The 13,639-nt window shown below is 56.3% G+C and overlaps 2 protein-coding genes across 5 annotated transcripts in view; one reads left to right on the top strand and one right to left on the bottom strand.

The window, feature by feature from the left end:
- The window catches only part of Bcar1 (breast cancer anti-estrogen resistance 1), a 29,964-nt gene extending 17,102 nt beyond the window's left edge, over positions 1–12,862 (top strand). For all 4 annotated transcript variants that reach the window (XM_013012846.1, XM_013012847.1, XM_013012845.1 and 1 more), the window contains exons 2-7: positions 3,213–3,845; positions 8,833–8,994; positions 9,094–9,210; positions 9,584–10,678; positions 10,923–11,012; positions 12,205–12,862. In XM_013012846.1, the coding sequence (XP_012868300.1) occupies positions 3,288–3,845; positions 8,833–8,994; positions 9,094–9,210; positions 9,584–10,678; positions 10,923–11,012; positions 12,205–12,717 (2,535 nt within the window). In that variant the 5' untranslated portion in view covers positions 3,213–3,287 and the 3' untranslated portion in view covers positions 12,718–12,862. The remainder of the gene's footprint in view (positions 1–3,212; positions 3,846–8,832; positions 8,995–9,093; positions 9,211–9,583; positions 10,679–10,922; positions 11,013–12,204) is intronic.
- Positions 12,863–13,435: 573 nt separating this feature from the next.
- LOC105982968 (chymotrypsinogen B2-like) overlaps positions 13,436–13,639 on the bottom strand; it is a 4,112-nt gene continuing 3,908 nt past the window's right edge. The window contains exon 5 of the mRNA XM_013012691.1: positions 13,436–13,636. Within this exon, the coding sequence (XP_012868145.1) occupies positions 13,436–13,636 (201 nt within the window). The remainder of the gene's footprint in view (positions 13,637–13,639) is intronic.

Genomic DNA, 13,639 nt, shown 5'->3' with positions numbered 1-13,639 from the left:
CCCCTGCCTCTTCCTCCTGGGCTCTGGCCTCTAGGCCTGCCTGATCCTCTAACCTCTGTCCCCTCCTGCTTTATGACCTGTGAGGTGATCCAGTGCTTGCTTTTTGTGGACATGCATTTTCTTTTTCAAGCCCAAAACAAGAGGTGCTCAGTTGACAGATTCTGCCAAACAAGAAAAGAAAGCAGACTCCTCTATCATCTTGAACATTACCAATGCTCTTTGATCTCTTCCCCGTTTTAAAATTTCAAATGTTTTATTGGGCTTAATTTTTTTTTTTTTTTGTCGGTCGTGGGGCTTGAACTCTGGGCCTGGGCGCTGTCTCTCAGCTCTTCAGCTCAAGGCGAGCGCTCTACCACTTGAGCTACAGTGCCACTTCCGGTTTTCTGGTGGTTTATTGGAGATAGGAGTCTCACGGTCTCTCCTGCCCGGGCTGGCTTTGAACCGTGATCCTCAGATCTCAGCCTCCTGAGTAGCTAGGATTACAGGCGTGAGCCACCAGCGCCCGGCTCTTATTGGGCTTAATTTAAATTAAGTCAGTTTTAGGCTTTGTTTTGTTTTGAGTCAGTCTGGCTGTGTATTATGTTCCCTAAACTGTCTTAGCTGGGATTACAGGTGACTGTGATCACACCTAGGTTCTTCAGTGCTTTGGTTGTTGCTGCTGATAGAAGGTTTGAACTCTGGCCTCTTGCTTGTTCGGCTTGTTTGCTCAGCTGGTACTCTACTACTTGAGACACACCTAGCTTTTTTTCTTTTTCTTTGTATTGTCACTATCAAGGTAATGTACAGAGGGGTTATAGTTACATACATCAGGTAAAGAATTCATTTTTTCTTTTTGGACATTGTTACCCCTCCTTCTCTCTTCTAGTTTTTCCTTCTTTTGCTGGTTATTTGGAGATAGTCTCAGATTTTTTTTTGTTTTTTTTTGCCTGGACCTTGCACGAGATGACTAAGAAAAATACACTCAGGAACAGTGTGCCCAGGCCTTGAGTTCAAGATCCAGATTCCTTCCCCTCCCTCGCCACAAAAGAAGCACTTTATAGCTTCTGTTATAACACTTGGGGCATTAGTAAGTAAAATTGAATTACCTGAATTGAACATGAGGCTGCAATAGCTATTAAGACTCTCGCATGTGAATAGTATTATATGCTGTAAGAATACACGGGACAGAGGAACGATTCTTCTGGGGTACGATGACATACTTCTCAGAACTGTGCACGATTTAAAACTTAAGGATTATTTCTGGAATTTCTGTTTAATATCTTTATACCATGGTTGACCATGATATCTGACTGAAGCGACAGAAAACAAAACATTATACTTGGATAAAGGAGGAATACTACACTAAGAAAGCCTGGGCAAATGAATTTCTTTGTTGTTGTTGTTGGTTGTAGGTCTTGAACTCAGGCCTGGGTGCTGTCTCTGAGTTTTTCTGCTAAAGGCTAGCATCCACCACTTTGAGCTACAGCTCCACTTCTGGTTTTCTGGTGGCTAGTTGGAGCTAAGAGTCTCATGGATACACGTTCCTGTCTGGGTTGTCTTTGACCTGCAGTCCTCAGATCTCAGCTCTTCCTGAGTAGCTAGGATTACAGGCGTGAGCCACCAGCACCTAGCTGGGCAAATGAATTTTAACCTTGTTAAGTCATCCCAACATGGTCTTAATACATTGCACACAAATGTGCGCTCTCTCTCTCTCTCTCTCTCTCTCCCCCCCCCCCATCTGTACTAGGAGTTGAACTGAGGACCTGGGACTCTGCTTGCTGGGCAGGCAATGTCACTTGAGCCATACCTCCAGTTATTTTTGTTTTAGTTTGAAATAAGGTTTTATATTTTGTTTCATTTTTTTGGGGGGGGGTCAGTTGTGGGATTTGAACTTTGGGCCTAGGTGCTGTCCCTCAGCTCTTCAGCTCAAGGTGAGTGCTCTACCACTTAAGTCACAGTACCATTTCCAATTTTCTGGTGGTTTATTGGAGATAAGAGTCTCATGGACTTTTCCTGCCCTGGCTGGCATTGAACCAGGATCCTCAGATCTCAGCCTCCTAAGTAGCTACGATTACAGGCGTGAGGCATCTGGCTTTTTGTTTAACTTTTTACACTAATAGCCCTAAACCCCGATACTCCCAATCTCTGCCTTCTAAGTAGCTAATAAATACCTGGACAATTTTTCTTTTAAGTTTTTTTTCTAGGTCTTTGACAGAACTTCAACACTTTCTCCTTGGTGGTTTTTGCGGTTGTTGTTTGAGCACTTTCCCAGATAACTTGTAGTTTTTGTTACATGATTGATCCTTGCTCGGACCTTTCTCGTCAGTTACTCATTCTTCCAGTTTGTGAGCTTACATATGATCATATATGATCTGAAGACAATTTGTATCAGTGCAATGTGTGCAATCTCCCTCCTCCCCGCAACATATCTTACCCTGTCATTTTCTTCTTCCTGGTACGTTTCAGTGACCAGGGCAGCAGGGACCCTGGCCTCTGGGGCTGGAGTAGGGAGAGCATCCTGGTTGCTTCTCAGCCTTAAGGGAAAGTGAAATTTCTCCATTAATTACTGGCCTTTGGTAGAAAGACTGAAACAAATATATTCTCTGTTTTTGTTGTTGTTGTTGGTCATGGGTCTTGAACTCTGGGCCTGGGCACTGTCCTTGAGCTCTTCAGCTCAAGGCTAGTGCTCTACCACTGGAGCCACAGTGCCACTTCCAGTTTTCTGGTGGGTAATTGGAGATAAGAGTCTCATGGTCGTTCTTGCCTGGGTTGGCTTTGAAATGCAATCCTCAGATCTCAGTCTCCTGAGTCGCTAGGATGACAGGCGTGAGCCACCAGCGCCCAGCTTCTCTCAGTATTTTTTATCCTAAGAAGCTGTAACTTTTGGCAGACTTTATTCTTGTATCTCCTGAGCTGATCACTTGCCGTCTCTTGTAACCTGGTGGTTATGTTACCACCACCATCCCTGGTGATTGCTGCCATGTGACTACAGGTGTAGTCTTTAGGAACATCTGGAAAGTCCTCTCGGAGGTATTAATTGTGGCTGCTGCCTTAGGGGGAGGATTTTGAGGGTTCCTCTAGCACAGTGGAGGCATGCCAGGTCAGCTGGGCCTGTATGATGACTGATTTGAGCTCCTCTTCCAAAGGCAAATCCAGGTGCCTCGGATCCCAGAGGGGTGGGACTGGGTGAGTCCTGGTACTGCCCCTCCCCTCACTGTGTCCTCTCTCCCCAGAATGTGCTGGCCAAAGCTCTCTATGACAACGTGGCTGAGTCTCCAGACGAACTCTCCTTCCGCAAGGGCGACATCATGACAGTGCTGGAGCGGGACACGCAGGGCCTGGATGGCTGGTGGCTCTGCTCGCTGCACGGGCGGCAGGGCATTGTGCCTGGGAACCGCCTCAAGATTCTGGTTGGCATGTACGATAAGAAACCTGCAGGACCTGGCCCGGGCCCACCTGCCACAGCAGCTCAGTCCCAGCCCAGCCTCCCGCAGGGCCTCCATGCCACACCTCCCCAGGCTTCCCAGTACTCACCCATGCTCCCTGCTGCGTACCAGCCCCAAGCTGACAGCGTCTACCTGGTACCCAGTCCAGGCAAGGCTCAGCAAGGCCTCTACCAAACTCCTGGGCCCAGCCCGCAGTTCCAGTCACCTCCAGCCAAGCAGACATCCACATTCTCAAAGCAGACGCCTCACCACCCATTTCCCAGTGGAGCCACAGACCTCTACCAGGTACCCCCAGGGCCTGGAAGTCCCGCTCAAGACATTTACCAAGTGCCACCTTCAGCTGGCCTAGGGAATGACATCTACCAGGTCCCGCCATCCATGGACACCCGCAGCTGGGAAGGGATGAAGCCACCAGCAAAGGTAAGGCCACTGGCAGAGCTGTGCTACCCACAGCGTTAGCCCAGGCCCTGGTTTCTGGGCACAGAAGAGCCCAGACACCTCTGGGTCCCCACACTCCAGCAGTGGTTTTGCATGTTTGGGGAATTTGTTCATCTGATGCAGCAGATGAGGGAGAATGGAAGACATCAAGCAAGCTATGACAGCCAAGAGACATGGAGAAGCTTCCTACAGGATTGGCAGGTGAAGCCAGAGCAGGCTGGGACAGGTTCCAGAGGGATCTGGTGTCCACAGGAGAGCTAGAGGCTGTTCTGCGGGTACTGAGTTTTGAGTAGGTTAAAATCATTCTGACCAGAGTAGAGGGCACAGCCCAGACCCAGTCAGATAGCCCAGAAAAAAGAGGGTATGAGGTTGGTGGTGGTATTTAAAGGGAAGAAATACCCAGGTGCTGGTGGCTCATGCCTGTAATCCCAGCTACTCAGGAGGCTGAGATATGAAGATTGCAGTTCAAAGCTAGACCAGGCAGAAAAGTCCCAGTGAGACTCATATCTCCAATTAACCTCTCAAAAGCTGGAAGGGGAGTTGAGTTCAAAGTGGTAGAACACTAGCCTTGAGCAAAAGAGCTCAAGGACAGCACCCAGGTCCCAGAGTTCAAGCCCCACAACATCAAAAGGGGAAGAAGTTAGCCAGGCATGGTGACTCACACCTGTAATCCTAGCTTCTTGGCAGGTAGAGGTTAGGGGATCACAGTTTGAGGCTAACGTAGGTACACATACAAAGTTTGCAAGGCGCCATGTCTACTAATGGCTGGGCATGGTGATGGTACACGTCATCTCTGCAATTCAGCAAAGCACAGATAGGAGGATTACAGTCTGAGCCAGCCTGATAAAGTGTCTTGGAAACAAGACAAAAAGAAGCTGGTGGAATGGCTCAAGTAGTAAGAGTATCTTACCTCAAGTTTGAGACCCTGAGCTCAAATACCAATACAGTCCATCCATCCGTCAATAATCCATCCATCTATCTATCTGTCCATACATAAAGCCATCCATCCATAAATGTCGACAGCCATCTATCCATACTTACAGCAACACATATATATCAGGAGGGCAGCAGGTCCATTAAGAGAGCATGCCTTGGGCAACAGAAACATTTATTTTGCATAAACCACGTCTGGAGGTGAACATGCCAGGACCAATAGGGTGCTGCATGCGCTCCAGCCACCATGTCTCTTTTTGGTAGGCAGGAGAAGAGGAAGAGACAAAGATTGCATTTTTTTCTAACTTTTCTGGGGGCTACATTTGTTACTTTTCTCCTGTTGACAGAAAGTAATCCTGCTTCACCTAGCCAAGCACAGGAGGCTGCACAGTAGAGCTTTGCTAGGTGCCCTGTGTTTGCAGCCATTCTTTAAGAAGTCTGACGTCAGTCATGTCAGCCTTCCAGGGGTCCAGCCTCATATTCTCACCTTGTCCAGTCCAGAGCCCCACCTGTGTCTAGGAAGACTGCGTCCAAGACACTCAGCCATAGCTTTTTTTTTTTTTTTTTTGGTCAGTCATGGGTTTGAACTCAGGGAGGGCCTGGCCACTGTCCTTGCTTTTTTGCTCAAGACTAACACTCCCACTGCAGCTCCACGTCAGTCTTTTTGGTGATTAATTGGAGATAAGAGTTTCATGGACTTTCTTGCTTAGGCTGGCTTTGAACCATGATCCTCAGATCTCAGCCATAGACAGCTTTGAGCCTCTGTTCTCAGAGCTGCCCGGGCTAAGGTGAGCACTTCACCTAGTACCAGCTAGGTAGCAAGTAAACACATAGTGTAACTCCATTCCTGCCAACAGAGGGCCTGGCCAGAGTTCATGAGCCTGGGGGACCCTGGGCCACCCCTCCATTCTTGCCCTGCCTGCACCTTTAGCTATCTAGCCAGAGTCAGCTGGCCAGAGCCTGCCATGCTGACCCTGGGCAGCTGGGGTGGAGCAGGGCCCTGGAGGGCTCAGCTTTGCTGTTTGGCATCAGAGCAGTGCTTGGCCAGGGAGCCCCGGGACAATGCAGTCCATTCCCTTCACATGCACCCCCTCCACACGCGCACAACACCCAGACAAGTGTGCGTGCACACACCCATGTCCGTGGCCCATACTTCCAGCTCTTCCTCCCACCCCACCTCCCTTGCCCCAAGTCTTTGTCCTGGTTCAGCGGGCAGTTGGGGCAGGCATGGGATGAGAAGGAAGCAGGGGAGGCTCTCCATCTGGGGCCCCGCTCCCGCTGCTGTGTCAGCGCATGGTGGAGCTACTTAGGCTTGTGCTCTAGGGGCCCTGACCTGCCTGAGGGCTCAGGAAGGGGACAGGGTGCCCTGAGCCACCTCCTCACTCCTGGCCTGGGCAGCCTTGATTGCCATGAAAGCAATGCTTGTTTGCTGTAGAGAATGCATAATGTATGAGAAAGCCTAGAGATGAAATTCCCCAATCAAGGGTAATGATTGGGAAATTTTGGCGTATTTTGTCTAGCACATCCTCTATTTGTCTTTTACAGATTTGTCCATGTACGTTTGCATTTTAAAGTAGTAAATCTAGTGCTACAGATCAAAAGCATTTTCTTGTTACTAAAATTTCTTCCTGAGCCATTTGGCCTGGCTGGCCCTAGCTTTACCGTGCCTCCGCCTCCCTCAGGAATAGGCACTAAGTGGTCTCTGGTCACTCATGTTTCTATTAGAAACTAAATAGCAGTAAACATCTCTGTGTGTGATCAGTGCTCAGATATCAAGGTCCTGCCTTCATAAACGTCAAAGCTCCTCACCTTGGATGTCTGAAACTGAAGACACTAAGTTGGGGTCATTCCTGATCAGGCCAGGCGTGTGGGTGGGTAGAGGGGCCCTAGTGCTCAGAAAACAAAGAGGTGGGTATCAGGGCCAGGGCCAGGTGGCAGCAGACCCTAGCTGCAGCATCCCTGTGGTGTGTGGTCGGGCAGAGCAGTCACGGCCACTGCAGGCCACGTGGCCTTCTGAGCCTCTCAGAGACACAGAGGGGCCACATCTGTGAAAGGCGCGCTTGCGGAGCCCCAGCCTCTGGCGTGGAGGGCGCGCAGCGCAGCCTCCGTTGTACCATCCTCATGTGGGGGTGCTCTTACCGCCTTGCAGGTCCCCATGCAGAGACCCCAGGATACTCTCATGGCACACACTCGATTTCCAGAGAAGAAAAATGAGACTCCTAGATTGGGGTGGGAGGTAGGACTGGTATGCCGGAGCCGAGAGCTGGTCCTGGTCAAGGCATTCTGTCCATTTTTCAGGGGGTGGAAGCTAGTGCTGGTGCCGCCTGAGGGGCTGCTCTTGTCTCTGCGCTCTGCTGCGGCCTGCTGCCTGGGGCCTCGCTCTGTCCCTGCGGGCCACTCCGGAGTTTCAGCTCTGCCCTGGACTCAACGGCTGGGGCGTGTTTCTGAGGGGAGAGCAGCCCTCTCCTGCCAACCTGGGCTCTTTGTGTGTGTGGACATGGGTGTGAGCGTGTGTGTGACTGGCAGTGCATCGTGTACCATGTACTGTGTTCTCCAGGGTGGGAGGATTTGTAGGTGTCAGGGAGTAACCCCACCCCCACCCCAGGGCTCTCCAGGTCCTGCTAATGGGGCCTCAGGTGCAGAGCAGGGTGGCCTGCGATTACAGAGCTCAGCAGCTCTCTGGAGAGTCCATTTCCCTAATGATCTCCCTGATGGCAGCCTACTCTGTTTTTCTAACGAGAAATGTTTGCTGGCCAGGATGGCTGCTTGCTGTCACCTGACTGCGGTAGAAGTGACAGACTGCCCTTTGGCGCTGGGGTGGGGTGTGGGTGTGGGTCGGGTCCCTAGCTGCCTCTGGCTGTGCGTCCAGCCCTCGCTGTTGCATGGCAGCAGCAGGGCCTGAGGGGCTGGGGCGGCCGCATTTCCCAGGCCCCACCTGCCTGGCCGGGGAGCTGGCAGGACGTTGGGCACAGCCCTCGCTCGCCAGCCTTGTGGAGCTGGTCCCCACCTAGGAGGCCAAGGGGCCCTGCCTCAAGGCCCAGCCAAACCTGCCACGTCCCTCCAGCCCCCAGCCCCTTCCTGCCTGCTGTTGGAAGGTTCCAGCACCTAAAAATAGCACTGGAAGAGACTCAAGTCTGAGGCACAAGGAAGGAGATGAGTCTGGAGGGGCTGCTGCAACTCCGCCCCCAGACACTGGTGCACACTGGTGCGGGAGGGCGGGGACCCCCACGGAGGAGGCCCACTGCTCCGCTGGCTGGACAGAGATGCCCGGAGCCCAGCTGGCCCAGCTCAGCTTGACTGCCTAGAGCTTTGCCAGGCCTGAGGCCCGCCAGTGACCCCCCCTGGGAGTGTGGGAGAGGGTGGGGCCTGGGCAGGGTTCTGGAGCCTTCGAACTTGAGGGAGGGTGTGTGTGGGTAGGGCCCCAGTCAATCCTGTCCCAGACGTCCCCTTTGATTAGGGAACAAAAGGCCTTTCTGTGACGAGTACTGGGAGCCCCGTTGGGGGAGGCTGCGGAGGCCGCCAGGCCTGGCTGGAGAGTGCTTCAGGAAGGGCTGCCTGCGTGCCCGCCCTTCCATGAGGACGGCAGGGGCCCGACTGGGTCAGCATCCGAGGGCAGAGCCCCGGGCCCTCCAGGCCACCTCTGGTCCCGTGGCTTCTGTACCTGCATCTGTAGGCACCTTGCCAGTGCAGGCCCTGGGGAGGGGCAGCCGGGGTGCCCACAGGAAGGAGGCCTTGACCTCACCCCGCCTGCCCACTGCCATTCTACTCATATTCCACCCCCATCAGAATGTGAGGGCTAGAAACTTCTGGATCATTCAGCCGTAGAAACTTCTTGGTTCTTAGCCTAAAGCCAGTTAGCTGGGAATAAAACCTAAAGGTGTAGTATGCTAGGAGTGTCTCACCACGGAAGGGCTGAGGATGCTCAGGGAATGAGAACCGGAGCCGCCTCGCGTGGCTTCCCGGAGGGCCCCGGGGGCCCCAGACACACACACGTGCATGCGCGAGGGCTGCTAGAAATGCCGCGGTTTGCCTGCAGGTGGTGGTGCCCACGCGAGTGGGCCAGAGCTACGTGTACGAGGCCTCACAGCCAGAGCAGGACGAGTACGACATCCCACGCCACCTGCTGGCCCCGGGGCCCCAGGACATCTACGACGTGCCCCCTGTCCGCGGGCTGCTTCCCAGCCAGTATGGCCAAGAGGTGGGTGCGGGGCTTAGGCGGGAGCGTGGCCCTCTGGGAGCTGAGTAGGTGCCCTGGAGTCTTCCTGGACCTGGTGTCACTAGCCCGTCCCTCCTCTAGGTGTATGACACACCTCCCATTGCTGTCAAGGGTCCTACCGGCCGAGACGCATTGCTGGACGTGTACGACGTGCCCCCCAGCGTGGAGAAGGGCCTGCCCGCAGCCAATCACCATGCGGTGAGCAGTGTGCCCGTGCTGGGCCCGCAGGGGGAGGGGAGGGGGGAGCGGATGGTTGAGCTCAGAGCCCCTCGAGTGGCCGCAGTTAGCGCAGCGTCCGTGAGCGCCCAGCGCCCGCACAGGGCAGCAGACAGGCACAGGCGTGGAGGCATCTGGCCCTTGGCGTGACGTCATGACGCGTGGCGTCTCCGTGGGCTGGGTCCCTTCCGCTCTGGCTCCTAGGCGTGACGTCATGACGCGTGGCGTCTCCGTGGGCCGGGTCCCTTCCGCTCTGGCTCCTTGGCGTGACGTCATGACGCGTGGCGTCTCCGTGGGCTGGGTCCCTTCCGCTCTGGCTCCGAGGCGGCAGCCGTGACCCCATTTGGTCCCCCAGGTGTACGATGTGCCTCCGTCGGTGAGCAAGGACGTGCCGGATGGGCCGCTGCAGCGGGAGGAGACCTATGACGTGCCCCCTGCCTTCGCCAAGGCCAAGCCCTGCGACCCGGCCCGCCACCCGCTGATCCTCGCCGCCCCGCCTCAGGACCCCCCGCCCGCCGAGGACGTGTACGACGTGCCGCCCCCTGCGCCCGACCTCTACGATGTGCCCCCGGGCTTGCGGCGGCCAGGCCCAGGCGCCCTGTATGACGTGCCCCGTGACCGGGCGCTTGCCCCTGAGGTGGCTGACGGCGTGGGTGATGACGGCGTGTACGCGGTGCCCCCACCGGCCGAGCGGGAGGCCCCCGCCGACGCCAAGCGCCTGTCGGCCTCCAGCACGGGCAGCACCCGCAGCAGCCAGTCGGCGTCATCCTTGGAGGCAGCTGTGCCAGGCCGGGAGCCCCTGGAGCTGGAGGTTGCGGTGGAGTCCCTGGCACGGCTGCAGCAGAGTGTGAGTGCCACCATAGCCCGCCTTTTGGACCTGGCGGGCAGCGCCGGCGGGGCTGGCGGCCGGCGGAGCACCCCCGAGCCCCAGGAGCCGCCCGTGCAGGACCTGCGGGCGGCCGTGGCGGCGGTCCAGGGCGCTGTCCACGAGCTACTGGAGTTTTCCCGCAGCGCCGTAAGCAACGCCACCCACACTTCTGACCGCACCCTGCATGCCAAGCTTAGCCGGCAGCTGCAGAAGATGGAAGACGTGTACCAGACACTGGTGGCCCACGGGCAGGTCCTGGACAGTGGCCGAGGAGGCCCCGGGTTGACCCTCGAAGACCTGGACCGCCTTGTGGCCTGCTCGCGGGCTGTGCCCGAGGACGCCAAGCAGCTGGCCTCCTTCTTGCATGGCAATGCCTCACTGCTCTTCAGACGGACCAAAGCCTCTGCCTCGGGCCCAGAGGGGGGTGGCTCCCCACACCCCAACCCCACTGACAAGGCCAGCAGCATCCAGTCCCGACCACTGCCCTCTCCCCCCAAGTTCACCTCTCAGGACTCTCCAGATGGGCAGTACGAGAACAGCGAGGGGGGCTGGATGGAGGATTATGACTACGTCCACCTGCAGGTGGGTGCCCACACCGGCCAGGACACAGGCCCCGACCACCTCTCATGCCGCAGGAACTCCGGAGCCTCTCCCCTGCCTCCTCCGCCCCCCACAGGGCTCTCCTAGAGGGAGGGGTGGGACCCTCCATCCATGGTGGCCAGGCGTGAGGGTGCATGGACATTCAGCGCCACCTGGCGGACTCCCTGGGCTTTGCATCCCACCAACCTGCTGGCCTTTTTAGTTTAGCCCTTGTTCTCCCTTCCAGGGGAAGGAAGAGTTTGAGAAGACCCAAAAGGAGCTGCTGGAGAAAGGCAACATCATGCGGCAGGGGAAAGGACAGCTGGAGTTGCAGCAGGTGAGGGCCCAGTCTAGCTTGGGGGGGGGGGCGCACACCCTGGACCAGAGAGCCGGCTTCTCCTGGAATGGTGGCCTCTAACAGGGAGGCCACAGTTCCAACCTGCCGGGGCAGATTCCTGCCCTTAACGTCCACCCAGCCAGTCACTTCCCAACTTCATGATCACCTCCATCCCCCCAGTACTGGGTTTGAACTCAGGGCCTCCCACTTGCTCAGCAGGAACTCTACCATACGAGGCAGATCTCAAACTCCTGGGTCAAGTCACCTCCTGCCCCAGCCAGCTGAGGTACTGTGAGTGTGCCGCTGCACACCTGGCCTGATCCTGTTTATCTTAGCGGTTATTACCAGAAGGCCGGGCCTGCAGGGCAGTGGTAGTACACTTGACTAGCATGCCGGAAGCCCTAGACTCAAGTCCCAGGTCTGCAGTAAATAGGTCCAATTAGGTTCTTATCAGGGTAATTTTAGACCTAGAGAACATAGAGCAGTGTGCACACGGCCTTCCACCAGCCAGCGCCCGCCATCGGGGCCGCCGCATGCCTGCGCTAAGTCTTGGGGGTCACTGCCTTCATCTCCAGCGTTTTCCCCAGCGTTCAACGCTCTTCATAAATTCTTTTCAAAGGCCATATAATATCTATTGCTGAATTGTTTCCATAGTGCCCAGTTTTCCTTATTCTAGATACTGGTGCCCTGTTTGAAGAGTTTGCTTCATGTTTTGAGTCATTTCCTAGGATAGGAAAGGGTAATTCTGAAAAACACCGAGTGTTTCATTCCCATTATGAAGGAATTCAGAGTAATACAAAGCAACACTGCCCAGCTAGCTTCCCTTCCTCCCTTCCCTGGGGCAGAGGTGGAACGGAGGGGACAGAGCCTGTCCCTCCAGAGCCCTGGCCACAAAGGGGGGTTCCCCCCCCACTCCCCACTCCCCGCAAGGCTGGCAGTGTAGACTGATGCCTCATGGGAGCTCTGTGGAAAGTCAATGAGTGACGCGTGGGAATAGCAACGAATGCTCAAAGTGTAGAGCGAATCGGGCTGCCTGTAGCTTTAAGAAGTAGACATGTCCTCTGTCCTCCCGCAGTCTTTCAGCACATTTTCACCCCTTGGTCCCGTTACCCCACTTTGAGCTTGGGGAGCAGTGTGCTGGGTGTGTGTCTGTGGGCCCACAGCCTAACCGTGCTTCCCCCGGCTTCCCCAGCTGAAGCAGTTTGAGCGGCTGGAACAGGAGGTGTCTCGGCCCATAGACCATGACCTGGCTGGCTGGACGCCCGCCCAGCCCCTGGCCCCAGGCCGGACAGGCAGCCTGGGACCCTCGGACCGGCAGCTGCTGCTCTTCTACCTGGAACAGTGTGAGGCCAACCTGACCACGCTGACCGATGCCGTGGAGGCCTTCTTCACCGCCGTGGCCACCAACCAGCCGCCCAAGATCTTCGTGGCACACAGCAAGTTCGTCATCCTCAGCGCCCACAAGCTGGTGTTCATCGGGGACACGCTGTCCCGGCAGGCCAAGGCGGCCGACGTGCGCAGCCAGGTGACGCACTACAGCAACCTGCTCTGCGACCTGCTGCGGGCCATCGTGGCCACCACCAAGGCCGCGGCCCTGCAGTACCCCTCGCCCTCGGCGGCCCAGGACATGGTGGACAGGGTCAAGGAGCTGGGCCACAGCACGCAGCAATTCCGCCGGGTGCTGGGCCAGCTGGCAGCCGCCTGAGCGCACACGGTGGGGACATGGAGGCAGGGAGGCACCCACCGGGAGAGTCTGGCCGGCGTCCCACGGGCTTGGGGCCGGGCAGCCCTGCCACGCCGCGGGCCCGTGGCCTCGGCCGTGTAGGCTTTGTACATAGTTGTGACAGGTGGTGGGCGGTGGCACCGAGCACGTGCCAAGCCCAGGGGGCCGCGCACGGGCCCAGCACTGGCCGCGGGGCTCCGGGCTCCCGGACAGACTGGGCAGCACTCAGAGAGAAGCCTACGGAACTGTTTTCCTTAAGGATTTCTAATCCTGCCACAGATAGTCGACACCTAATAAAAGTTGGAGAGGAAAGCGATCTTCTCCTGCTCGAGGCTTTTGCTCTACCACTTGCCTGTCAGCTTTACTGCCAGCTTTCTCTGAGGTGTAGTTCTTTAGCAGTCAGAGTCTGGTGGACCTTCCTGCCCAGACTGCCTTTGCACCACAGTCCTCAGGTCTCAGACCGGTGTACCTGTCAGTACACGTAAGGACGACTTAGCACTTGAAGAAGGAGGAAAAAAGCTAGGTCTGGGAGAGATGCTGTGAGCACTGAGGACAGAGCGCTTACCTCCTGGCCTCTCCCATGCCCAGAGCTGGTTGGGCCTCCGCTGTGACCCCGCCCCGCCCCGCCCCGCCCCCGGGGACCTGTAGCACACTGGCCAGAGCCACAGTCAGAGGCCATGGCCTCCACAGGGTGGCTCTTCTAGGAAGGGGACAGGCCTTCTGGGGGTACAGGGAAGTAGTGTGCCGCAGGCACTCTCTCGTGGTCAGTCCCCATGGGCACGAAGGCTTGGCCTGGCTGGGAGGAGGGCAGGGCTGTGACTGGCACATCGCCGTCCTGGCTGTGGCGTGGGATAGCCTGGGAGCAGCTTGTCTGCAGCCTGCAGGTTCCAGACGCTTCCTTCTG

Source organism: Dipodomys ordii, unplaced genomic scaffold (assembly GCF_000151885.1).
Source record: "Dipodomys ordii isolate 6190 unplaced genomic scaffold, Dord_2.0 Scaffold18, whole genome shotgun sequence".
Classification (NCBI taxonomy): Eukaryota; Metazoa; Chordata; class Mammalia; order Rodentia; family Heteromyidae; genus Dipodomys; species Dipodomys ordii.
The sequence above is the reverse complement of the archived record's forward strand: the minus strand, read 5'-3'. Positions and strand labels throughout refer to the sequence as shown.